The following is a 26,571-nucleotide window of genomic DNA, read 5'->3' as shown; positions in this document are numbered from 1 at the left end:
ACTTGGTGGGGCGCATCCCAGGGACTCTACTGAGACCTGGGACACAGCCATCCTCTCCTGCCCCATTTTTTCCTGTATCACTATAACTTACTCCATCCTCAAATCGTTTTCCCCTTTTCTTCCTCCTGTAGTCTCCTTCATATTCAGTGGTAACATTTTTACAGAAGAGTCCACAGTAAATGTTTCATGAGTAGCCTTGCTCAGCAGCTCCCCTTGCATCACTTACATTTTTTTTCCTAGTAACTGCTTGGGGGTGGGAGGTATAGGCAGGGATTGATGGCATTCATACACCTGATGTGGCATACCACACATTTGCCTGGTTATAAAGAGAAAAAGATGTCTCCTTTTAAATAGTCCATGCTTTTTCTTGATATGCATATTATACATAAACTGTGTGCCTCAATCTTAGGATGTACCCTGAACTTTCTCTTAAGTCCTTTTTTTCCTCGGCACTGGCTCAATCTCACATATCACGCCATCTGTATTTTCAGATACTTATCTTTGAAGCACAATTTCTATAAAAATTCAGAAAATTGATTTAGCAAAACCAATACCCATCAGTTCCAACATCACCTCTGGTTTAAAAAAAAAAATCACAACGAATTTCATTCTACTGTCTTGGCCATGTCACCATTACTCCACACGCCTCTTAGAAAGCAACCAAGGGCAGGGGTTCTGCCGCTGAGCTGGCTCCACCCTGGCCCCCGCCAGCCCATACGACCTCAGGTCTACCCAGAGTGCCCATCCAATTGCTGACCCAGACTGGCCCCCCAAACCATCAGCTGCAGGGTCAGTTCCTCCCACCCCAGTGGTGCCACCCAGCCATAGCCCACACCCTGTCCCCCTTTTCATGAGCAGGCAGGAATTGCTCTGTCCCTGCCAGGTCACACAAGGACCCAGGATTTCTCAAAGGAACTCCACTCAGACTCTTCTTCCTGTCTGCAGGGACTTCGATCAAATGCACCCTTGTGTTCAAGTCCACTAGGCCTTGATACATTAATTCAAAAAAATCAGAAAATTCCTTTGTCTTAAAAAGTCTGGCTTTTAAGGTTGTAACTTCTTGCAAAACACTATTTCAGATTTCAGGGGCTAGTTTAAAATTTTCTTGCTTTTCTTTTTATGTTGTTCTCCTCCATCCAGCTCCACCCTCTCACTGCCTTACCCCTCCACCCCCACCTCAATACACCTCCATCCCCCTTTGTATGCCTGCTATAACAATCTTCCACATCCCTAAGGCAAAGAATCCTCTCCAGAATAGCATGAGGTCAAGGCTGGGGGGAATACAAAAGGGAACCTATATGTACATATAGTTTTTTAAATTATCCTCCTCACAAGCACCCATCCTATCTGCAGCTCAGTTAAACTGCCTGACAGCTACAGCTCACTGCTTTATTTCTCTCAGATCCTCTTAACAGCTTGAGCCGTATCCTCTGTACTTCTTTCTCCTGAAGTAATTCCTGGTACCATCTTCATTTTCCCTCTTTCTCTTGTTAAATCTCTGCCCTCCTTTCTTTGCCCCTTATTCACTCTGGGGTGGCATCTTCATGGTTGCCTGGACTTCTCTATTTTCTCCTCTCCTGGACTCTAACCAAACTTCTCACTTCTATTTTAATTTTTGCTATTTTGACTTAAAATTCATCACCTCCATCCACCCCACCCACCATCTTCATAAGTGCTTCTATAGCTGGGAATGTATATTTTTAATTTTCAAAGACTTCAGATTTATTTCTTCCCTCAAGTGCTTCTGGAGCACAGTGGGGATATTTAATGCTATGACCTAGGAAGTCTTAGGACCTATGTAGTGGACATACACTTTTATCTAAGACCCCCAAAAAGAAAAATCCCGTAACAAGCCCCTTACATCCCTCAACCATCAGAATGGGGACCCAGGATCTGCCATAGCACCCAGCTAGAGAACACTCAGGTGAGGGAGAAAGAGCTGTAACAGAGTCTAATAACAGCAAGAGGCAACTTTTCAACTTACAGTTTTCCAGCAAGGCAGGCATTTTGCAGAGTACAGTGAAGGAAAAACCTCTATAAAGACAGCAATTAAAGCAAAGAGTTATCATTTGCATATTCACTGATGGGAGGCAATTTGCAACTAATAATAAGAACCCTGAGAGGAGAGAAAAACCAAACCCCACTACTCTTTTTTGAGTGTTTACCATGCATTGGGAAGAATGCAAAATATTTTATGTATATTATCTTAGTTACTTTTCACACCACCATAGGAAACTGGACTATTATTTTGACAATCTCACAGAAGAGGAAACTAAAGATCAGAGAGGTTAAGTGAACTGCCAAAAAAAAACACAGTATATGTATGACAGAATTCAGGTGGTTTTAACACAAAGTTACATTCTTGGCCCAGAATCATGTGAGACAAGAAGTAGTGATAGGACAAAGTGTTTGGATAACACTAGAAGAGGGGCAATCCCAAACAGAGATCTTTCCCTTAGACACCTGTACATGGATGATCATCCACTACTTAGTGGAAAAGAAAGTAATACTGACATCAGTACCCCACTCAATAATATCTGTATCACTAATGTATATATTTAAGCTTTAAACAATGTATAGTAGGGCCAAGACAGCAGAGTAGAGAAACCCTGAGCTCATCTCCTCCCGTGCGCACACCAAAATTACAACTATTTACAGAGCAACTATTGATAAGAACCAAAGACTAGCAGAAAAGAGTTTCCACAACTAAAGGTATAAACAAGGAATGACAGCAAAATAGAGAGAAGGGGGAGAGACACGGGATAATCAAGACCCACACTGCTGGGGAGATGACCCACAAATGGGAAGATAATCACCATTGCAGAGGTTGCCCCTAAGGAGTGAGGGTTCTGAGACTCATATCAGGGTCCCCACCCTGGGGGTTCTGCACTGGAAAGACAAGTACCCAGAACATGTGACATTGAAGGCCAGCAGGGCTTGCATATTGGAGAGCTGGAGGGCTGTATGGGACAGAGACTCCACGCTTAAAGGGCACACACAAAATCGCACATGCTCGGAGTACCAGAAGAAGGCAGTAATTTGAAAGAAGCCTGAGATGTGATATATAATCAATGGAATATTACTGGGCCATAAAAAAGAATGGAATCTTGCCATTTGTGACAACATGGATGGACCTAGAGGGTGTTGTGCTAAGTGAAATAAATCAGATACATAAAAACGTGTATCATATGATTTCACTTATGTGGAATCTAAAAAATGAAATAATGAATGAGCAAGCATAACAAAACAGAAACAGACTAAGATGCAGAGAATAAACAGGTGGTTGGCAAAGAGGAGGGAGATGGGGGATAGGCAAAATTGGTGAAGAGGATTAGAGGTACAAACTTCCAGCTTTAAAATGAATAAGTCACAGGGATGTAATGTACAGCACAGGGAATATAGTCAATGTTATTGTAATAACTTTGTATGGTGACAGATGGTAACTAGACATTACGGTGATCACTATGTAATGTATAAAAATAATGAAGCACTATGCTGTACACCTAAAACTAATATAATATTGTAAGCTAATTATGCTTCCGTTTAAAACTATATAAATATGTCACCTTCTTTACAGAGAGTGGATTCAGACATTCTGAATGACTTCTTTTCATATTTTTATAAAAGTATATGTTAAAGAATTCCTATAATGTCATCAGTAGATGCAAAAATATTTCAGTCAATATTCAGATAGTAAAACTGATAAACCAGATGAATAGTCCTCTCATTACAGAATTGTATCTTAAGTAGTGTTTCAATTTGGTATGTCAATTAATTCCCTTTTTATTTCGTATTGGGTTACATAACACCATTCTATACCATCTTGAAAAGAGACAAGAGGTTTTTGCCTTTAATCATTTAAAATCACACGCTAGTATTCTCTCTTGCTTAAACAAGAGAGTTTTTATTCTCTTTGTATTCTTTGCAAAGTATTCTAGGCCAGTGAGATTTTTACAGTTATTGCCAAAGCATGAACAGAAAGAGCAATCGTTTCATATTATATTTTATAACTGAAGTTCTTTTTAGTTTGTAATTCTATTAATTCTTTTGGTCTACTTCCTTTTCTGTAAATATTTATACTCTAAGTATTAGCATACACACCTAAATAAATACCTTTTTGTTCTCCCTTCTTGCATTCTGATTAGAAAATGTGATGGCACCATGACATTGTAAACGCCTCATGTTTACACAACTTATTGATCGTGTCTGGCAGGGTGCTGGGCGCACTAAAAGGTGCTCCTTTTTGTAATATTTGTTTACAGAATTTTGGATACCTCTGGGCTTAATAATTAACATTTCCGGAGGGAAAGTAACAATTTACTCTGTGTTTGGCATCGTGCTAGGTTTTAAATTACTTCTTGCATGTGAGCTTCATAACAACACATAATTTCTATTTCACCAATAAGGAAATTAAAATTTGGGGTGGACAGGTGTGCCCATTCCAAGATCACACATCCAATAAGTGAGGGAGCTAGATTCCGCCCCAGGTGTGTCTGTTTCCAAAGCCCATCATGCAAGCTGATGAATAACCTTTTAACCTCACTCTTTCCTATTCCCTTGGAAGACATCAATATTTACTAATTTCAGTCCCCAGTGCCCCTCCAGTTCACATCTATGCCTCTGCAAGAAAATGTCAGAACTTATTACATCTGCTCATTATTTATGGTCCTTCCCCTTGGTGTGCTGGTAAACATTTAACTATCGACTCTAGGGGTGGGGATGGGGAGAGGAACCCTAATTTGTAGTGTTTGATTTCCACGGCATAAATTCTGCTACCAGGGATCATTTCAAGCCACTGTGGTGGTGTCACTGAACACAGAGTTGGAAAGAGATGTGTACAACTGACTTCCTGTACCTGGTGCAGGATTGTTTTAGCACACCACCAGCTCCTCCCTATACTGACTAGCGTAAGCCGAGGGGTGGTTGGAATTTAAAAATCCTCCCTGTTAAGATTAGCTTTGGATGAGTACCTAGGAAATAACATCTATTTTAAACACTTGCATACTGTTTTGATGAATTAAACTGATGTTTTTGCTCTTCCAGACCCACAGATCTCAATTCTCAAAGTGTTGTCCCCAGGCCAGCAGCATTTGCATCACGTGGGAACTTGTTACAAATGCAAAATCTGGGCCCTACCGCTGACTTACTGAATCAGTTACCTGGTGGTGATGGTCGGGTGGGAGCCGGTCAGCAACCATTGTTTTAATGAGCCTCCATGTGATTCTGTTCCTAACTTGAAAATCTCTCTTTCATTTCATCTCTGGGAAAGTAAAGAAATCAAGGTAGAGGAAGCTAATGAGAGAAACCCAAGGTCAATTTTAATGGGAAAAAAAAGTGGGGAATGATCATCGGTCTGGCAAGCAGGGGTGTCATGTAGATGGCACTCACTTACCACCTACCCAGTTACCACTCACATCTGAGTTAGGAGAAGTGACTGTCAAACCTATCTGCAGATGGTCTCTCCAAAACAGAGAAGAAGCTCATTGACTTTTTGAGCAGCACTGGGTTGAATCCAACTGGAAAGCCTCACTCTTTAGTGTACCGCTGGGGAAGATCTGCTCTTCACATAAGTGAGTGAAAACACAAGTTTCCTCCCTAAACACCACCTGGGTTTACTTGGGGTATTTTTTTTTTTTTTTTTTTGTGCCTTCCTTGACAGTTCATCTGCATCAGATTCTCCTGGAGAGCTTATTAAAACCCAGATTGCTGACTTATGTCTCCACATCCCACCAGGTTCCTGATTCATTAGGTCTGGGATGGGGCCCCAAGTTTGTAACAAGTTCTCAGTGATGCTGAAGCTGCTGGCCTGAGAACCACACACCACACTCCGAGAACTAATGTCCAGCCCTGCATGCTCTAAGTTCTCTCCCCCTCAGGATCGTGTTCTTAGATTGTTAAGGAACAGTTGGAGTTTACCCAGAGTCTAGCTTGATGAAGTGGTTGGTGAGGAGATGTGTACAGTGGAACCAGCAGTAGCAAAGCTTTCATTTCAGTAAAGCCATCATTGCAAAACAGAAACACAGTTTAATCAGAGCCATAACTGGTATGTTGCATAAGGATTTTCATTTACTCTGCTGCATCTCATTTTACTCTGAAGAGGCATTTACTGAAGGCAGTTTTTAAAGGAAAATTTTTATAATTAGAGAATGCTTTATAAGTGTAATCAATTTTGGCTTCTGGGAAGGCTTTTCTAGAAATCAAAATGCACAGTCATCAAAATACAAATAATTCCAGAAACAAACGCTATGCAATTTACAAGGTATTCATTAATATTCAAATATACTATTTCCAGCACCTCATTCAGGGATACTTTCTCTGTGAAGACTTCGTGTTCCTATTACTGAAATGACCCAAAGACAATAGTCGGTACAATCTGTCTTCGTCATTCAGCTCCAAACCACATGAATAACCAAACAGCAATCATTAAGTTTGCAGGCGGCATCAAGCTACAAGAGAAATCACCCCAAAGGAGAGAAAAAAATTTAAATACAGCATGACCTTGATAATTTGGAGCAAAGGAGAGAGAATACAGCAAACATTTTCTGAGCAAAGTACGTTGAAAGAGAAAATCCAAATCACAAAATAAAAGAAGGGTCAGTATATAAGTAAGTTTGCCATTTATTTATTCATTTATTCAGTAATTAGTTATTGGACATCTACTATCTGCCAGGCTCCGAGGATAGATCAGACATTGCTCATCACTCCTGGAGCTCAGAGACACGAGAGAAACAGGCCTTAAGCAGGTAAATAAGCAAAAAGTTAATTTCTAATTGGCATGCATGCTTTGGAGGAGAAAAGCGGAGGAATATGAACAAGAACAGCGTGATGTGAGAGAAGGGGGATTTGTCAGGTAGAGTGGTTAGGGCAGCTTCTCCAAGGAGGTGACCCGAACAAGAACACAAATGGTGAGAAGCAGTCAGCCGTGGGAGGAGACTGTTCCAGACAGAGGGCTGTTCCAAGCGGAGGGAGTATCCTGTGGTAATTCCCTGGGCAGGAAAGGTCTTGGCACGCTCTAATAACTGAAAGAAGACCATGTGGCTTGAGCACAGTGAACAAGAGAGAGCGTAGAAAGAGAGGAGATGGGAGAAGACACCAGGTAAATAAGCATCAGCAGCACAGTAACATTTTAAAGCAAGAGGTCAGCGAATTTTTCCCACAAAGGGCCAGAAAGGAAATAGTTTAGGCTTTTCTGAACCATAAGGTCTTTGTCACAAGCATTCAACTCTTCAGGTGGAGCAAGAAAGCAGCCACTGACAATAATGAAATGATGCGTGTGGCTGTGTTCCAATAAAACTTTATTCACAAAAATCAGGCAATGGATGAACTTAGCCTACAGCCAACACTGTCAATCAACTATACTGCAGTAAAAAGTTTGGTTTCTAAAACAGTGATGATTATAGCTTTGGAAAACTCTGACCAAGTGAAAAGTTTAAATGAGTTGATTTATTCAATTTGAACAAGAGGGAAAAGGTGATAAAATAGTTTTCACGGGTTTGAAGTGTTGTTTTCCTGAGATGTGTCCAACTGTTTTCCATGTTCACCGAGTAGGGAGACATGACAATCAAAGGGGAGGGGAAAGTGGGACGTGAGAAGGAAATGGACCTAGAAGGCTATAATGGCCTGACAAGGTAAAAACCTGTACATGATGGTCCCCGCCAGCCCTCCTCCCTGCTTCTGTGGCAGACACGCCTATTCAGGAGTAAAGAAAGATTTTAATCAGTGTGTCTTAGATACACCACTGTTTAAACGAACACCATACTGTACACTTGTCAAGTGAATAGCTGCCCCATAATTTATCCTCTTTTAAACACATCTTCCTTTTTAAAAAGAAGCCCGCATGTACTGATGGATTACTCTATGCCAGGAGTGCTAAGCACCTTACATGCATTTTTCATTTACCCCTCACCATACTCCTATGAATCAATAGTATTTTCATCCTCATTTTACTAAAAATGGAGTCCTTGCTATTGCTGTCCTCATTTCACAGAAAACTTAGACTTAAAGATATTAAATAATTTTTCCAAGGCCCAAGAGCTAGCAAAGCGTAGACCCAATTCTTTTTATTTTTAAAGTGAGGCAGACCGAGCTGTATTTACATTCTTCTTTAAATAGCACTGAGTGATCTCAATCATAAAATTTCCACTTTTTTTTTGTTTGAAGGATCAAAGGTTAAGAGAATGTACTTTTGACTTGAGCCAACTTAGCTCATCCACAACTCTGTAAACATTTCCAAGATCAATGATTTTTATTTATTGTCTGTGTGGGTGAGTGTGATGTGATGAGGCTCAAATCCTGGAAAAGTCTAAGATGTAGATTCATTTGTCTAAGCGCTCCTAATATCTTTTGTAGTAATTAGGGTTTTAATTTCTTTAAACATAGGCAGCACAGTTGTTTTCTCACCTCTCTCACACTTCCAACATTTGAAGTATTTGTGGGTGTGTTTCTTATTCTGTTGGTTCTTACACTTGTGTCTGGTACCCTGTGTGCCTAGGTATCTTTTACTATACGATGCTCATTTCCTTCAGAAAATTGTGAGAATTCTTTGAGCTCTAGGATGAAGGTGCATTCCTCTGGAGAGGATCGGAATTTATTTCTTCCAAGTGCTTGGACGGACTACCAGTTTAAGGCCACTTTAAACAAAATTCACAGCCTGAGTTTTATTGGACTGCAAATCTGGGATTTGGGGCTGCAAATCTGTGTCAGGATCAACTTGTCTTTATGTCTCATGTTTCCCTCCTCCCAGCACTGCCTGGTGCCAAGGTAAATATCCTTGCATGCTCTTGGAGAAGGATGTGAAGTGAGTATTTCTGGTTTCTCTTTGAGGTCCCAGCATGATGAGAGAAGGGTCTGCTATTTTATTTCCCGTCTTGGGCTTGGTCTAGTTTCCCACACCTTTAAGGCCAGCTGGACAAACGCATCAGAATGAACAGCTGTCCTCAAGGCAGGAGTGGCTTCAAGGATCTGCTTACCTCACTGGGTCCCATCTTCACTTAATTTGGGCTCAATAATTCTGTTATCTTCTCAGGTCTTTGATGCTCTTGAAAAGAAGGCTCTGAAATCTTTTGGAGCATTTTAGGTTGTTGTATAGTAAAGAATTAACCTTACTCAGAGAGGGGTCTGGCCTTTGCTGTTGGCTCCTGGGAGGTGCTCTCTAAGCCCCTGGAATGTCCTGCCTGACACCAGTGTCTTGGTTTCCCTACGGGCCTTGGGTTGCACCATTAGGGTTAGGAGTCAAGAGATGTGGGTTATACTTCTATAACTGATTTTACTACTTTCTAGAAATGTCAACTTTGTTGATTGATAGTCCACTGTGGGGGATGTGAGTCCCTGGTATCAGCCACACAGGCTGTCAACCATGTCTAAGTAACCTGGACAAAAATTCTAGACACCAAGGTTCCGGTGAGCTTGTCTGACTGGCAATACTCTGTGCATACTGTCATGTATTCTTCTGGGAGAAGTCAGTCCCATCCATGACTCAGCTGGGAGAGGCAATGGAAGCTTCACATGTGGAACTTCCCTGGACCCTGCCCCATGTGTCTCTCCTTTTGGTGGATTTTAATGTGTATGTTTTTGCTATAATAAGCCATAACCATGAATATAACAACTTTCAGTGAGTTCTGTGAGTCCTTCTAGCAAATTATAAATCTTAGAAGCCCCAAACTTTCAACTAGCGTCAGAAGTAAGAGTAGCCTTGCGGACTTCCCTAACTCTGCAGCTGTTTTTGGTGAAAAGTCATTGCTTTCAGTGGAAAGGGAGTCCTATTACCCAGCCAGCTGCATGACTGGAAATGAAAGAGCCTGTAATAATGAGGAAATGCATTCTCCTGCCTTCAGTCCACGTTTTCATACAAAACTGTTTACTTGAGTTAAGCAGTATGAATAAACTAATTTTAATCAAAATGTCAGAACAGGCTTTTATGAATCAGACAGTCAAATACCGACCGACTACATGGTTTTTCAACAAAACAAATATCGTCACATGTGTATGAATTTATAAATATATATTAATATGACATTTGTATATACAGCTATGTGTGTGTGTGAATATGCCTAACAAAATAGCACTGGATTAGGAATCGAGAGCCATGAGTTATACTTACATAACTGACTTTACTACTTTCTAGAAAAGTCAACTTTGGTGGTTGATTAATCCTCTTGAGTCGACTTCCTCACAGACCCAGTGACACAGCTCAGCGGTTCTCACTGGGAGTGATTTTGCCTACGAGGGGCCATTCTGGAAAGTGAGGAGGGTATTTTTGGTTGTGAGAATATTTGGAAGTACTACTGGCATTCAGGGGGAGTCAGGGATTTTAAACATTCCACAAGGCACGGCACAGACCTGCCCAGCAAGAACTGTTCCACATCCGACACCATTTTTGGATGTTTTATCAGACATTCATTTAGGTGAAACATCTGTTTATAATTGCCTGAGCCTAGAATTGAACTCTGTTTATACATAAAAATAACATATGTTTTGCCTGATTTTAGCACATGTGGAATTTTCCACATTCACGATTGCTACGTAGTTGAGGGAAGACTGCACGTTGTCTTGTCTGGCACTTTCCTGCTCATGTGTTTGAGTCCCTGAGACCAGCCATCCACCTGCACGAGTCTGCAGCTGGGCTTGTCCCACTCACGGCGTAAGCACAGATGGCTTCACTAGGTCCTCCAGTGTGGTCCTAAACTAAGCCTGTGCATATTGGAATGTAGGTTATTATTATACATCACTTTCTTTCACATCGTCTGTACTGAAGTTAGTGCATTATGATTGTCTAAAATTATGTGTGTATGTAGGTTATGATATCTATTGATTTCATTTCTGTGTGGTGTCCTGGTCTGCCTGTTCAATTTTCCCTATACCAGTTGTGTACACACACACACAGGGAATGACTGGGATCCCCTCTTTATGAAAAAATATTCCATATTAGGAATATGCCAGGGTAAAGAATTCTGTAAATTCTTCCTTCCTTGATTCAGTTAATTAGGCAGGTTTGGGCTTTGTGGGATGAAAGACTTTGAGAACGATTCCAAGCCACCCGGCCCCATGTAGCTTCATAACCACCTGCTCCCACAAGGTGTGGTCTATTACCAAGGATGATCCTCTGGTTCAGAGAAGCGACCCATCAAGTCCATTGTCAAATGTAGCCTCTGCTCAGGACCGAGTGAATGTGTCTTCATTTCGGCATAATTCGGTTCGGTGAGCTTACTACTAAGTAGTAGAATCACACTGATCAGTAAGACAGTGTCCTTCATCCCAAAGGGCTTGTCGTCTAACTGGGGAGAATGTCTTAAACCCAAAAGGCTATGATGTAACGCAGAGAATGGAAGAATCTGAAGGGCGAGATATAAGCACAATGCTCTGGGAGAGTTCGCATGAGGATAACTCATCTGACCCGGGAGAATAGGGAAGGTTTAAGAAGTGAGATGGGGTGTTTCAGACAGGGACCACTCAATGAACAAGCAGTGATGTGGAAGCTAGAAAGTGGAAGGCAGGTCACAGGAAAGTCTAACTGGTGCTCTCAAAAATTCAACTTCAGTGAGGAGACAGGGACAAGGTAAAGCTGGAAAAATAGGTTGAGACCCAATCGTGGAGGACCTTGAAAGCAGGATTCTAAGGAAATTCTGCAGGGAGCCAAGTTTTGAGGAGAATGATATGATCAGAGCCCTGGTGTCTGAAAATATTCTAGCTGACTTCTGCAGGATGTGTTGGGGGCCCAGAGGAGGTAGAGAGAAAGGCAATTCTGTTCGTAGGTGGTTGTACCAGCCTGAGTGAGAGTCCAGGTGTGACAGTCTGGTGAGGGTTGGAAGCAGAGCAGCAGCAGCTGGACCAGAACAAGAGGGTGGAGACTTACAGAGGGGGAGGAGGATGGTGAGGGAGGGCTCCAGCTTGGGTACCTGAGTGCAGGTGATGATGCTGCAGCCTGGAGACCAACTGCCAGAGGAACACTGCCTGGGAAGATGAAGACCCTAATGAGCCTGGTTTTCAGACCAGTTGGATTTGAAGGGCAGATACTATATTCAGGTAGAGATGTCCAGCAAGCTATTAGGAAAAGAGGTTGAGGACTCTACAATTTCTAGATTATCCATCACTTCTCACTGCCCTCTCCTCTTCCAAGAAAGGGCCTCTCCTCTGTCATGACCAAGAGGCTACAGATGACACTGAGGATAAAAGCTCATGCTCTGGATCTGACCGAGCTAGATTCCAATACTAGCCGTGCCCCTCTCTAGCTGCCTGACCTTGGGTAAGTCACTGGATTTCTCCATGTCTTGGTTTCCTCATCCATAAAATAATGACAACAAAAGGATTTTCTGCATAATGTTCTGACAAATAAATGAGTTAGTACCTGACATACTGTAATTGCCTTAAAGTGTAATTAAATGAGATAACTTACCATTCCACAAACACACCCCAACTTTCCTACCTCCAGTCATTTGCCCCTGCTGTGGTTCTCTGCTTAGAATGCCCTCCTACTCTGACTCTGACTCATCCACCACTGGACTTCATTCTTCCTTTTCACCTTGCTCCCTACCCAAGATCTTGACATCTTACTTATCTTTGACTCTAGGAGCCATGGTTGGAATTTGGAATTATCCACGAGATTGAAAGAGTATGCACACTTCATCTGCTGACTGAACAAAGTCTTGGCTGGCTCAGAAGGGGAAATGCAGACTTCATTCTAGTATAGAAAATACTCTGATCCCTGAGGTTTTCCCAACATATTTTAATAGAAGGAGCACGTAGCAAGCACCTTGCCAAACACAGGCTTTATCAAGTATTAAAAGGAGAAAAACAAAATCTTGGGAAACTCAAGCAAATTTGGTGTTGTCTAATGTTTGCTACATTTTTTTTCTGTTTTTTGTGAACAGTTGAGTGCTTTTCCCTTGACACTTGTGTTTTGGATTCCTCTTTGGCAGCATTTTCCCCAGTAGAAAGAGCTACCTGCCAGTTCTCTCCTGCTCCCTTCCACCCACGCTTTGTTTTGGCAAACGGAACTTTGCCGGGGAACTGCAGAAACGCAACTCCGCACAGCCCCAGTGCCAAATTGGAAGAGACATCGTTCTCTGTAAAATTAAGATAAGAGTTCAGAAGGGCCGATCTGCTTCAAAATGATTTTAACAATTTTTTTGAAGTTAACCGAAACAGTAGCTCAATGTCATTCTTTGGGTTTCTACTTATTACAGTATCTTTCTTTTGTTTCAGAACAGTTCCTATAGCAATGTAATGAAAATAACCTTTACCTTTTTTTTTCCAGCTGCAAAGAGAGAACTATAAATTATTCCTTACCCTCGTTTGCTTTCAGCACATACAAAACCCAGTGCTTCCTCTGCCCCAATAAATCAAAGCTTCAAAAAGGGCAAGGCAGCTAATCAGAGAACGCAGCTTCTCCTAACTAGACAATGAAATCCTGTCTCTGTCATCTTTGGAATTAATAAGAGATAAAGTGCCACTTTACATGAAGTTTCCAAACCAGGTCAGGAAAGAGTCAGGACACAGAGTGGATTTGCCAACCTGGTCATTATATTCATCTAAGAACACAGAATTCAATCAAGATTGAATTTTCATCTGCATTTCATAGCCATGGGTAAATGTCTTCAATGCATTTCCAATAGGACCAAAGACATAATCATTTTTACTTGTGAAAAATATATTTTCAAAAAAGAAATATTTTTGAGCGGATATAGAAAATGTCTCTGAGAGGAAGTGATACTGAAAATAAACCTTGAAGGCTGTAGAAGCTTTTAACAAAGAGATACACATTTTGCAGCAGATGCTTTTAACAGAGAGATACACAAACATTTTGCAACAATGGATTGACTCAAATGAGTCGTGCCCTATTGTCCACTTTTCTAGTTTTCTAATATTTGTGTCCCCTACAGAGTAATTAATGAAGGCAACATGTATAGAATGCTTTCTCTGCACCATGCTAACCACAGGGTTGAGAAGATGAATAAAGCACTGGGCTTGTCCTCAAGGAGCTTTTGCCCTTCAAAAAGTCCAACTGTTGTTTAATTTTATTACACAAAATAAAACACAAGGAACATTATAAATTGATCCTGAAGTTCAGTTGGAAATTCGACACGAAAGTTTTGCTTCATAGCAATTTTCTCTGAAAATAAAATCAAATGACCTAAGACAGAAAGAAGATAGCTTTTCTTTTCTTTTTTTGAACTTCCACAATATTTTATTTTTTAAATCTTTCTTTAATTAATAAATTTGATGTGTAACATTGTATACAGTTAAGGCATATTACGTGTTACTTTGATACATTTCTACTCTAATATTGCCAGTGTAGCGATATTTATCATACTACACAATTATAGTACAATATTATTACCCATATCCATTATACTGTACAGTAGATCTCTATGGCTTATTTACCACATGTCATAAGTTTGTGTCCTTAACCACCATCAATCTTATCCCCACAGCCCCTATTCTCTAGTAACCACCTTTTTACTTTGTTTTTTACAGTTTTAACTTTTTTATATTCCACATGTGAGTAATATCATATGGTACCTGTCCTTCTTGAAGCAAACTTTTCTAGGACAGAAGGTAATTGAAAAATCAACTGAATCCAATAAATTTTCACCCTAACCATAGCCACAAATTTAGTAATTCTGCATAACTGCTAGAAAATTAAAACAGAAAGAAAAAAATGGTTAATGCTCATGGTATAGCAATTCTGTAAAGGTAGAATAGTCAAGAACATATAAATGTATTGGAGTCTCAACTTCACCCAAACAGTGCCAACATCTGGGATTTCTGGTCTGAGTCTGTTTATATGAGGGACCAAGAAACTTCCAGGGAGTAATTCATTTTAAAAGAAGAAAGAATTCTGCCTATGGGCTTGGTTCAAAAGTGGCATTTTAGAGTGTGGTACTTAAAATATATCTTAAAGTCCAGCCATGGGATGGGGATGTCAAGTTTTAAAAACTGATAGGCAATTTTTACTAAAAACTCTATAGATACTAGGGTGCAGGGAAACACTGCTTTAGGATTCATGTCACAAAGTGCAATGCAATATGAACTCAACATTCTCCCACTTTTGCACTCTACACAGAGGAACGTGGGCTTATCCAAGCTTCCAAGATAATTTCACCCTTTTGCTCCAAAGGGGACATCCAGGAAGAAGAGGCACCATGCCAACTGTGCCCACACACAACAGCCCCACCTTGGACACTTTAGCAGGGGAGATCACCAGCACCAAATGATGCTGGATTAAAAAAAAAGAAGAAAATGGAGGGTGGGTGATAGAAGGTAGGTGATACACAGGAGCGCCCACTAGTGTGCCCTAGATACAGAGAATTTTGCAAGGAGCTGCAGGACTTTGAATAGCAGATGAGGATAAGAACCAGAGAAAGATAGTTTATTCCCGCCCATCTGGCCCAATCTGTCTACTTCCCTATGTTGATGTTGACTATAATACATAAACATAGGTTACTCAAATATTGGGTCCTAGTTCATTTTAAGAATATGCTGAATTATTCTCTAAGAAGAAAAGTGCTCACTTATATGAAATGCAGTAACATAGTCAGCAACTTCTCTCCCATCTGTGGTATTGCTGGCCGAGTATTCCTAGTTTCCACTGCTGTGACCCCACAGCATAATGCTGAACATAAGGGAGGGAGACAAATACACAAGGGAATTAAGCATACAAGGGAACAGGGTTTGTTCACCCTGAAGACTCCACCTTGTTCTCCTGAGAACCAGTGACACTGAACAATGGAAGAGAACTCCTGGTACTTTCAGAAATTATATAAAAGGTAAATTGAACAGGTCAGAAACTTCTGGGCTGGATTTCTTTCCTCCCTTAAAGATTATTTGCAAAAGCTTTCTGCTCACAAGAGAAGACTGAGAAAGAACTCATTGTCAAAGGTCTACGGGGAAATGCTTAGGATGGGTGAACCTGCAGCATCTTAGATCAGCACTGCCAGCAGATGGAAAAGTCTGTATCCTCTTGCACTCTTAATGGCCTCCAAAAATAATTAAGAGCAGAAGGGGAAGAAGCGCTGACAAAGGTACTGGGTCCAGGCATTTTGGGGACAGGTTTTGGGGAACGGGAAGCTTCTTCTCGTTTGACAACAAAAGATCTTCCTTTTCTTCTCAGTCTACTGGGTGCTCTGCCAGCAGATTAATTTTCCTAACACATCACCTTTCTTGTGTCGTTCACCTGAAGTCTCAGAAAATAAATCTCATAAGCAATGGGACGGAGGCGTGGTAGAAACAAACTCATAGAACAGTAACTACAGCTGAATGTACGGCGCACTGCATACCAGGCACCGTTCTAAACACTGCGAGTACAGAGCCCACGCCACACTAAAAACCTCTATGAGACGGATACCAACTTTTTTCCTTTACCCCATTTTAAAGATGAGGTTAGTAACTCACTGAAAACTATACAGGTGACATTTCAACCCAGGCAGTGTGACTCTAGGGCCCCCTCACTCTTAACCACTGCAGCTAAAGATCCCAGAGCTCAAAAGTCCCCTCAGGTCACAAAAGAAAAATGTGTCTCTGGCTCATGTTGTGCTCAATCCCTAAAAAGTCAGAAGGAAGAAGGATCTCTGATTTCAGGATGGCATTCAGTGCTTCCCACAGTCTAACAGGGTCTCTTTTTCTATCTTATCTTTCACTGTCCCATCTCAACTCCTCCAGTCTAGTCAAACGCTCTTACCATCCTGAAATGCTATCATTCCTGAGTACCTCCGTCTTCCTGTCTTTACAAATCTGAATGATCATTAAAGGCCCACATCAAATCCTGCCTCATCCCAACAAGGATGACTTCTTCAGCCACATTCACGGGGAGGGACCTCTTTGGATTCCTACAGCTGTTGTCGTCCATACCAGGGGTTTGGGGTCACCACTCACTGCTTTGTAGGATTCTCTTCTCACCTGCTTTTTCTCACCTCCATTCTAAATTTTAATCCCTTCAAAATAGGGTCTAATGATAGTACGTACACATTCCAGATACACTCTATTGATTGTGTAAGGAATACAACCATCAAATGTGCCACAGGCAGCAGCCTTTCTTGAGAAGACATCCTTGGCTTGAGAGAAGAAAGCAGAGGGAAAAATAAATTCACATATTGAAACAGGCTCTTCTAAAATTGGCTTGAACATTACCACAGGGTTGGAGGGATACACAGGAAATGCGTTTTATTGATCAAGTTCTCTTTGTTTCCTCTAGTGATTTCTAACACATATATTTCCAATTTGCTCATAATTTCTTTTTAAAAATTCAAAGATATGTTTCAGCTTATTTTTCTCTCAATATCAAGAGTAAAACAGCAAGCATCTTCTACTGTGCTAGATGAGAAAGAACCCTGGCTACTTTTTCTTCTTGACATCATCACTTCTGAGATTTTAATGAATGGTGTGGAATTTTATTTCAATTCCTTCATTACTTTTACCTTATTTCAAGAATCCTTAACATTTGCACTAAACTTTGTAAGCATATGAAACAATTGAGAGGATTCATAGCTCCCTTTGTCGAGTTTATCATTCAGAATCTTTGTGGGAGCTGGGGAAGAGCTGTAACTGAGTAACTTTTTTTCAGAAAGTTGAAGTGGATGTTTTCCTTCCTGAGTCTAATATGCCCTATTATGGGAACATAAAAGTAATGATGACGAATTATGGTATTGTTACCAAACTATGAAGAGAAAGTTTCAAGTGAAGAGGCCACGCCAGTTTCCAGCCCTTAAGTCTTGGGTCTGGAATGGTGTCAAGTAACCAAGGCAGGCACTTCTGGTTTGTTTTACTAGAGATGGTGCTGCTCAGAGAGGAATGAGGAGAGGGGGAGGAAATGTAAGGGAGGTCCAGCTCAGAGAGATCTGCCTCCTGTGTCCAAGCACTGGTTTCTAAGACTCAGCGAAGAAATAGAGATTCCATTGCTTTATGGGCATTTACAAAGTCCTTTGTGTCTACAATTCCTTTTCCAGCTGAAGACTGCACAGAGCCTGCCATGGCCTGCTCAAGCCTGGAAGAGTTCTGGGCAAAGGGTAACAAGTCCTATTTTTCTTGATTTTAGAAAAGGTTCAGCCAAAAACTTCAAATAGGCAATTTATTGCTGCAATGGTTTTTTTTTTTAAAATATATATTTTTTGAAGTATAGTCAGTTTACAATTGTGTCAATTTCTGGTGTACAGCACAATACTTCAGTCATATAGGGACATACATATATTCATTTTCATATTCTTTTTCACCATAGGTTACTACAAGATATTGAATATAGTTTCCTGTGCTCTACAGTATAAACTTGTTGTTTATCTATTTTATGTATATTATGCAAAGGTTTTAAATGAAGTTACTCACTTACTGTGATCCTGATTTGGGTCTTTTTAGCAGAGGTGTCGAAATTTGCAACCAATATACTAGTAGAGTGTGTATAAACAAATTTTGGTCATAAAGATTCTTCTCATTTTTTTTTTTTTTTTTGCCTCCAAAGTAAGTATTCAAATAGGAGGAAAAAGTTTTAATCCATGGAATGTTAAGAGATCCAATAAAAATGTTGAAAGGTTTATAGAAGGAAACTAATCAGGCTGTGTGTAGTTGGGAAGAAAGATGAATAATGAAAATGCAGTCACTTGTCAGTAGCTCCCATCCCGAACAGAAAGGCTGTGGAAGGTCACAGATGGGTCTACTACAGGGCAGAACCAGGACACAACTCCTGCACTCTGCTTTTTGTCCCTTGTAGCCAAAGGGCCTTAGAATAAACGTGGAGCCCTGAAAATGGGTTGCGTCATTTATCTATAACAGGATTGAGAACAGATTGGTTTTGCCTATTCTTCATTGAAAATAGTCATGTTTTTAAAAGAATAGTACTATAGATTGGACGCTTTTTAAAAATGTTTTGACCAAGTGTTTCTCTGCCATTCTTCTTAAAACTAGACAATTTACCTCTTAAAACAACTTATTTCCATGTAAGAACCCCCCCACTTTTCCTCCCAGATTAAGAAATGATGAGCTCTCATTTAACAGATAAAAGCTTGAAGCATCTCAAGAGGCAAACAAAGAGAGATTGTTATATTAAGTCACAGTGAAGGCTGCTGAAGAAGGAGTAAGATGATTTAAGAATGTGCAGAACTCTTAGATAAGCAATTAGTGGGGACCACCCCTGAGGTGTGTAAGATAAATGTTCATACTTTCCTAACTATAGACTAAGGTGTACCAGTCATCCTTACAACAGCCTGAATTACAATGAAATGCATTCCAATCAATCTCTGCTATATACTAAGAACAGAAACAAACGTTCCTAGTGTGTAACAGGGACAACAACGAGGCTGACTTTATCCATCATGCAAAACCATTTCACCTTGTCAGCACGGATGGGTTTAATTACCAAAGCGGTAGCTACATCTGAGGGCCGGGTTGTAGTCAGATTATCCATCATCAGTAGAATCCAACAGGCTTCGCTAATATTGGTGTGTCCTTGTTTAGCGAAGCTACTTTTGGCAAAATGATGTTAAGGTGGTGGTTTCTACTCATCTGCTCGCATTTAATAATGTATCTCCACAGTCACTCTGGGATATTTTGACCATATACAGTATCAAAGGTACACATACATTTTAAGCTCAACTGGGACCTCGCTTCACTCTCCTTTAACCCAGCTTTTCTTATTGTACTTATTATTTTCAGGAGTTATACTATTTTATAATAACATACAGTATTTTCTGGCCAGCTCCCCCATGAGAATGTAAGCTCTACGAGTGCAGGGATTCTGCTTCACTGATTCCATCCCCTGTACCCATAACTGTGCCCAGCAAGGAGGAGGTGTGCAGTAAACACACGTCCAATGAACAAACCTGGAAGACTGGTTTGACAAAATGGGTGACCAGCAGAACTTTGCAGCAGGGTCTAGGGACTGTAATTATACTAGGTGAGAACACGTTCACAAAACTACTTATTTAAGTGATGTGTGATTTAATAAATAACCACTCTGTTGACTTGAAGGGAAAACACACAACACAAGAGTTGTGAGTTTTAAGTTTTTCTGACTGTAGACTACAGTGTAGGTTACAGCCATTCAGTTAGCTCTGAGGAAACATCTCCAAAGAGGGAGGTGAGAAGCCAGTATCATGTGATTTCGGGTTGAGGAATACACACAGTCAAGCGTACATCCTGGTAAAACATTACTGCTAATTGCAAAGAACCGGTATCTCAAGTTAATGAATTTAGTGCTTTCCTGTGTATGGGAAGATGTAAGAATTTAGGTTCCTTAAAGTTCTTCCTGAGATATACATCTAACACCCTAGGGGGCCATCCTGTCCAAAGCACAGAGGGCCTCATCCTGTTTTTGACCCTGGATGCCTCTCACAGGGCACGGTTGGCCAGCCTTAACCCTTGAAGGGCTGTGGGGTAAGCAACACTCTTTGGTTTTCTTTGCTCACAATGTTGTAAGTGACAAGTTTTTGGAGAGAGGAAAAAAAAGTGGACTGGAAATCTGATATTTTATATGCTTCTGGTCCTTGGTAACTTCTTAACAGTATATCAAAATTCTGTGCACCATTATTTAGGAATGCTATGGCATAGATTCTGGAATTGGATACACAAGACAAAGGAGGTTAATACGGAACAACTTTCAAAGGTCAATGTTAAGATTGTGCGGCCTATTTCAATTCTCACCAGCCCTTCTATGGTTTACTAAATTTAGATCTCTTTAATGCTGGCTCTTTCTCTCTGACTCTCTCTCACACACACGCGTGCATGCACACACACACAACACAAGCAAGTTTCTCTGCACAAAGAGAAAGACGGCTAGAAAGGTTTCTGTTTCCCTTCTTTTCCCACCTGCTGTGGCCCCAAAGAACTAGACTCTCCCAGGTTCAGACATGTTACCCTCAGAGCTCCCCAGTGACTAGATGTGAGCGGTTCAGCTTGGGCACTGGATCAGCTGTGCTGGCCCTCCGTTCCCATCCCTGGGAGAACCAATGGAATCTGACTGAGCTTGAGAACTTTGCCATGACAAGACTTTAGGTGGCATGAATAGATGCGATATCACACATGGTAACTACAGTGTGTAGACAGAAATCTGCCCTGTGTGTGTGTGCGCGCGTGTGTGTACGCATGTGTCTTCCTCTTATTCTGCCTCTCCCTCAGTCTCTCCCAGCCCCTCCACCTGCACTCCCCAACACAAAGGAGGTGGGCTTACCTCTCTTTGGCTTGGTTCCTTCTAAGACCTCAGATAGAGGTGAAGGGGTTTAATTACATTTGACTCAACTTGACATAGAGAGACAAGGTTAGTAAATTAGAATATTCTTCTAGCTGGCTTTTGTTGAATAATAGTTATCTATGAGTTATAAGCATCTTTATCATCTAAACTATAAACAAACACTAGTATGGTAGTGATTTATTTCTTTTCGAGAAAGAGAAAAACTATCTTAGAATGAAATTCTGTTTTATGCACAGATTGAACTCTGCTTCATCTAATTGATTCCAATCTCCAACAACTAGATGGAAACACAATGAACTCTTAAATAGTCACACCAAGTCACACCAATATCAGCAGCGTTCATCTGCAAAAACAAGAGTATACTAAGGTCAGGCCACGTGCCAGGAAAAGACTCAGATTTTGTGCCTGTGTGACACATTCCAATAGGCAGCCACCAAATTGTTACCAAGTGCAAGTTCACGTGCCCAAAGTACACTGAGGCCAAACAAACCAAAACACGGGAGTTTGGAGCACAGAAAGGTTTACTGCAGGGCTGAGCAAAGAGAACGGGTGGCTTATGCTTGAAAACCTTGAACTCCTGATAGTTTTCAGGGAGATGTTTTTAAAGGCAACATTTGAGGGGGAGGATACAGCTCAAGTGGTAGAGTGCATGCTCAGCATACACAAGGTCCTGGGTTCAATCTCCAGTACCTCCTCTAAAAATAAGTAAGTAAACCTAATTACCTTCCCCCACCAAAAAAAGATTTAAAAAAAAGTTAAGGCAGCATCTGGATGAGGGCTGCAGGGTGTGTGACTTTCTTCTGACTGGTGGTGAGGTACAGGGTGGTATGTTCCAGAATCTGTGTCAGCCTGAAGTTGCCATCCCCCACCCAGGTGGGGCTTAGTTCCTGCAGAGGAACTCAGATGTTGCTATGTGTCTTCCTTGAGAGGGAACCAGGACCCTGCTTTAATCACCGCACTATAGTTTCTTGATTACTTCTTTGTTTCTGCTTTCCCTTACTCCCCTGATGAGCAACTATTTGAACCTGCTCTTTGGTATTCAGGGAGACCTAAGAGACTGAAGTCTTTTTCCTGCAAATAAGAAATGTGAGACACAGAAAGGCTTTTGTGCCCAGGAGGGCCCACAGGGCCCTACTTGGTTTCAATCCCCTCTTTCCTTTGATACTCCTCAATTTGGAGAACAGGTGTTGGATAAGAAAGAGAAGAATGTCTTCGATAGAGAGGTTAATCATAAACTCAGCAGAGGAACTCGGTTTAAGGGGGACTCAGCTTCTTTCTGGCAACCTGGGGGGGGGTTCAAAATCTTGTTCTTGTGACTCAATAGCAGTGGTGCTCAAGTGGGGTTGATTTCAGCCACCAGAGCCATGTCTGCAGACATTTTCAGCAGTCATAACATAACTGGAGGGTGAGGAGGCTACTGGCATCTGGTGGGTAGAGGCCAGAGAAGCTGCTTAACATCCTCCAAGGCACAGAAAGGTACCGGAATGTGTCATCCCTAAATATGCCACTTTGACGAAGGATTATTTTGAGCCAAAGACAACTGAAAAGTGGCAGAGACAAGAAAAGCTTTTTAACCTCCCCTTAACTGCCTAAAAATAAAGTATAAATGTCTCCTTTTGTAAAGGAAATTTACATTTATAAAGGAAATTTCCATTTGTAAAGAGGTCTCTGTACCAGGAAAAGGACTACACCTGGAGACAACTCTTTTCATCTGAGAAACTATTATCTGCACAACAGGACAGTGCTTATTTACTACACATTTCCTCCCTCCCCTTCCTATAAGTGCCTCCCCTGCCCAGAAGTCCCAAACTCTCTTCTCTGTTTAGCCTAAGATGGTATATAAACCTCAATTGTCTGGCCACTTCCTACAGTCTGATTTCTCTGTGAAACTTCTGTGCAGATGATGTATCTGTCATTAAACTGGTGGAGGTTTTTTTTTTTTTTCTGTTGTTAATCTGTCTTTCTAACCGTTTTGATTTGCAAGCCCCAGGCACTGAACCTAGGGAGATATAGAACAAAATGTTTTTCCTTCCCACAGCACAGGATAGTCTCCCCCAATAAAGAATTATCTGGCCCACACTGTAGACAGTGCTGAGGTCGAGAAACCTTGCTCTATACAGACTAGAAATCTAAAGCTCCAAAAGTCAGCAAGGTGTCTGGGAGTTTAGTAGCTTTGGTGAAGTCAAACCAATTCTCCTCTATGGCTGTAAGTCCTGGACATAGGATTGAAAAGAACTTCAGTGTTTCAAACTGTGCTTAATAAAATGACTCTGCAGGATCAGACAGGATTTATTGCTATGTCTGTCCACCACTTACAGAATTAGGAGGGCTACACCACTGCTCTGCTGGTACGACCCATGTTTTGGTTAAACTACAAGGAAGAAGAAATCAGGAAAGGTTCACTAAATCATACTGCCAGTGACCCCTGTGTTAAGGGTGCTAGAAAATTAGGGGGCAGAAAACTGAGGATTTCTTTGAGTAAAGAGGTACTAGTTGGCCTGTAAGGTAGGATTAACACCAGTAGGCTTGACGAGCAGCAGATACAGCTGCAAATCCAGATGCTGCTGGAGAAGGGGGAGCAAAAGAATAGTCATGTCCTAGGTCTCAGGCAAATTCCTGGGACGCGCCTGGCCAAGTGAGGGTCCTTGGCTTCATGCAGGAAAGAATTCAAGAGCGAGCCATAGTACAGCGAAAGTGAGTTTATTTAGAGAGGTACATGTTCCACAGGCAGAATGCAGTCCTTTTCAGAAGGGAGAGTGGCCGGCGGTGTCGGGGTTGTTAGTTTTTGTGGGCTGGGTAATTTCATATGCTAACAAGCGGGAGGACTATTCCAACTATTTTGGGGAAGGGGTGGGGATTTCTAGGAATTGGGTCACTGCCCACTTTTTGGCCTTTTGTGGTCAGCCTGGGAACTGCCCTGGTGCCTGTGGGTGTGTCATTTGGCATGTTAACATATTACAATGAGTGTATAATGAGGCTCTAGGTCTACTGGAAGTCGAATCTTCCGCCATCATGGGCTTAGCTGGTTCTAGTTTTTGTCATATCTTCCAGGGCTGTGTCATTCTTTTATAGGTTGTGCCCTGCCCCCTTCACTCCTGGCTCATAGAGACAGTCCTCCTGAATGAGAAGTGGGCAAGAAGGATCAGCCTGGCGGTAGGGACTGTGTGGTTAGGGACAAGTCTCAAACCTTCTCTATGAACTTGAGACGGGGCTGTGCCCAGTGGGCCCCGCGCCAGCTCTGTCCTCCTCAGCGGTTTCTCATCACCTGCTCTGGCACACAGGGACTAAGACAACTCTGTAACAGGACGCCAGTGAGCTGTATGTATCGATCCACCGTAGTATTTGGTAAAGGAAATAAAGAACAGAAGGAACATGTGCAGGTTTGTATAACTGGGAAAACCTTTAATTTGATAATCACACATTCAACAAACATTTATTTACTGAGCAGCTCCTCCTAATAAGGTACACAAAATTCCATGTTTTATTTAAAAAAAAATGTTTTTATATGAAGCTGAGAAGTTCTCTGAAAGTTTATGTCCTAGGATTTAGGGCAGCTAACATTTGGTTCCACCAACGAAGCGCCTTGCTGCATTCCACACGGGACAGATGGGTCTCCACCAGCTAGATCTCTCCAGGTGGTGCTGACTCAGCACATATTTGAATGCTCCTCTCCATGGGAAATGGAGACGTGAATTCCATACTTCTCGCTCAGCCTGCTACTGTGACTTTCTTCACAGCCTTGGGTTTTGCAAAGATTTAAAGTTAACTCTTCTCTGAGAGAATATATGCAAACAAGTAAACTCAAGACTGCCATGCACTGCCCTCACTCTCTAGCTGGGTTCTTGTCTCTGTCATTGTTGCCCATTGGGCCGACTGCCAGCCACCGGTGCGCCCTGTGCTGTGGAGAGGAATGTGACGGCCCCCGCAGTTACATCTTCAAAAAGGCCACCTGGAAAAGGAAGAAAAACCCACAGTGCTCTCCTTTTATAACACGATGAAATGGCCAAGTGCGCATCAAACCTGAATCAGGTGAGTTTGATGAGTAAGGATGCTCACTGGTCTACAAAGAAAAATGACTCTTGGTCCAGCCAGACATGGCCATTTTACAGCAGGAGCCAGTGAGTCCTTTTTAAAATAAACTCTACAGTAATTAAAATCATTCACATGCACTTTATAGAAAAAAAATGTTTTAATTGACACTAAAGTTGCATCAATGTGAAGTAATCCAGTTCTTTTTCCCATTGGTTCAAATGGCTGTTTTGGACCTTCCATAAGCAGAATTCTGAGTCTCAAAGATTCCTGGACAATTCCAGGTCCCCATCACGACCTGTAATTACACCAGCCTCTCTTTAGGTCATGTCAATGCTTTTAATCACATTCAGCACATAATTCTATTCATTGTGCTTGTCAGTAGCTATTTATCTTAAACCTCAGTTGTTTTTAAAAAGGCTAATTCTTAGAGGCTTAGGTACGGAATATTTTCAGACTAGTTGATAAGGCCCAGATCAAATGAGTCTAATTCCCCAACAGTTTTAGATAATGGAGAAACTAACAATACAGTCACTCGTAAGCGTTCAGAAAGTTTTAGTTCAGGGGTGATAATAAATTGGGGATGTTGCCAGTGTCAGGAAGGCAGCGGAATGCAGACGAGAGAGAAAGATGGGGAAACGCTGTGGGAGGATTGGAAAGCTGGTCCCAGGCCTTTTTTGTCAGGGGAAGAGTGAGCCACAGAAGCAAAAACATTCTACTCTTGGACAGTTGGTACTTGAGTCCCCATACACAGTTGAAGGAGGCTTGTATTTAATGATCCCTGTTGAAGGGAAAAGGAAAAGCAAGAGTCACGCAGGGCAGGAGGCACCTGCTTAATGGTGAGTAATCCAGAAGGATGTTACTCTTCATCCCGTGCTGGTGGGAGAGGCACATGCTGGGTTTCCATATCAACTTCCTGCTGAGTTTCTGTATCTAGTTCGGCAGTGAGAAAACCCCAGTGGAAGGAGCAGGCCAAGAAGGAAGGTTAAGATTCCCAAGCAAAATGTAAACATGGACAACTGACGCAGACCTCCAGAGCTTATTGTGAAGAGTAAGTGAGACAATTGTTATGAAAATACATAGGTTTCTCTCCCTGGCCTCTCAGCTGATGACAGATATCAGGAGCCCATGACTATTCCGATGAGAAGGGGCTGCTGAAGAGGGACCAGCTGGGCCTCCAGGGATGATCACGGAACCGCAGGGAAGGAGACGTAAGGGTGGTTGAATCTGGCTTCTGACTCACAGTGGATAGTGTTTATCGGGAGATGCTGCTTCTCCAAGAACAGTTTACAGAGACCCTCCAAAGAAGACAAATGCCACTGCTAATACTCAGACACAGAAAGATGATGGATGAAAACCAGTTATCTTTTTAA

At 41.6% G+C, this 26,571-nt stretch overlaps 1 protein-coding gene across 4 annotated transcripts in view; it reads right to left on the bottom strand.

Annotated features, from left to right (window-relative positions):
• Positions 1–26,571, bottom strand: part of UBE3D (ubiquitin protein ligase E3D) — a 266,630-nt gene that overhangs the window by 109,908 nt on the left and 130,151 nt on the right. For 2 of the 4 annotated variants that reach the window (XM_031455974.2, XM_064486925.1), the window contains exon 10: positions 25,125–25,496. The exons of 1 other annotated variant lie outside the window; for it this stretch is intronic. In XM_031455974.2, coding sequence (XP_031311834.1) covers positions 25,416–25,496 — 81 coding nt within the window. In that variant the 3' untranslated portion in view covers positions 25,125–25,415. One more of the 4 variants, XM_031455975.2, reaches the window with a different exon arrangement.

This window comes from Camelus dromedarius, chromosome 6 (assembly GCF_036321535.1).
Source record: "Camelus dromedarius isolate mCamDro1 chromosome 6, mCamDro1.pat, whole genome shotgun sequence".
Classification (NCBI taxonomy): Eukaryota; Metazoa; Chordata; class Mammalia; order Artiodactyla; family Camelidae; genus Camelus; species Camelus dromedarius.
The sequence above is the reverse complement of the archived record's forward strand: the minus strand, read 5'-3'. Positions and strand labels throughout refer to the sequence as shown.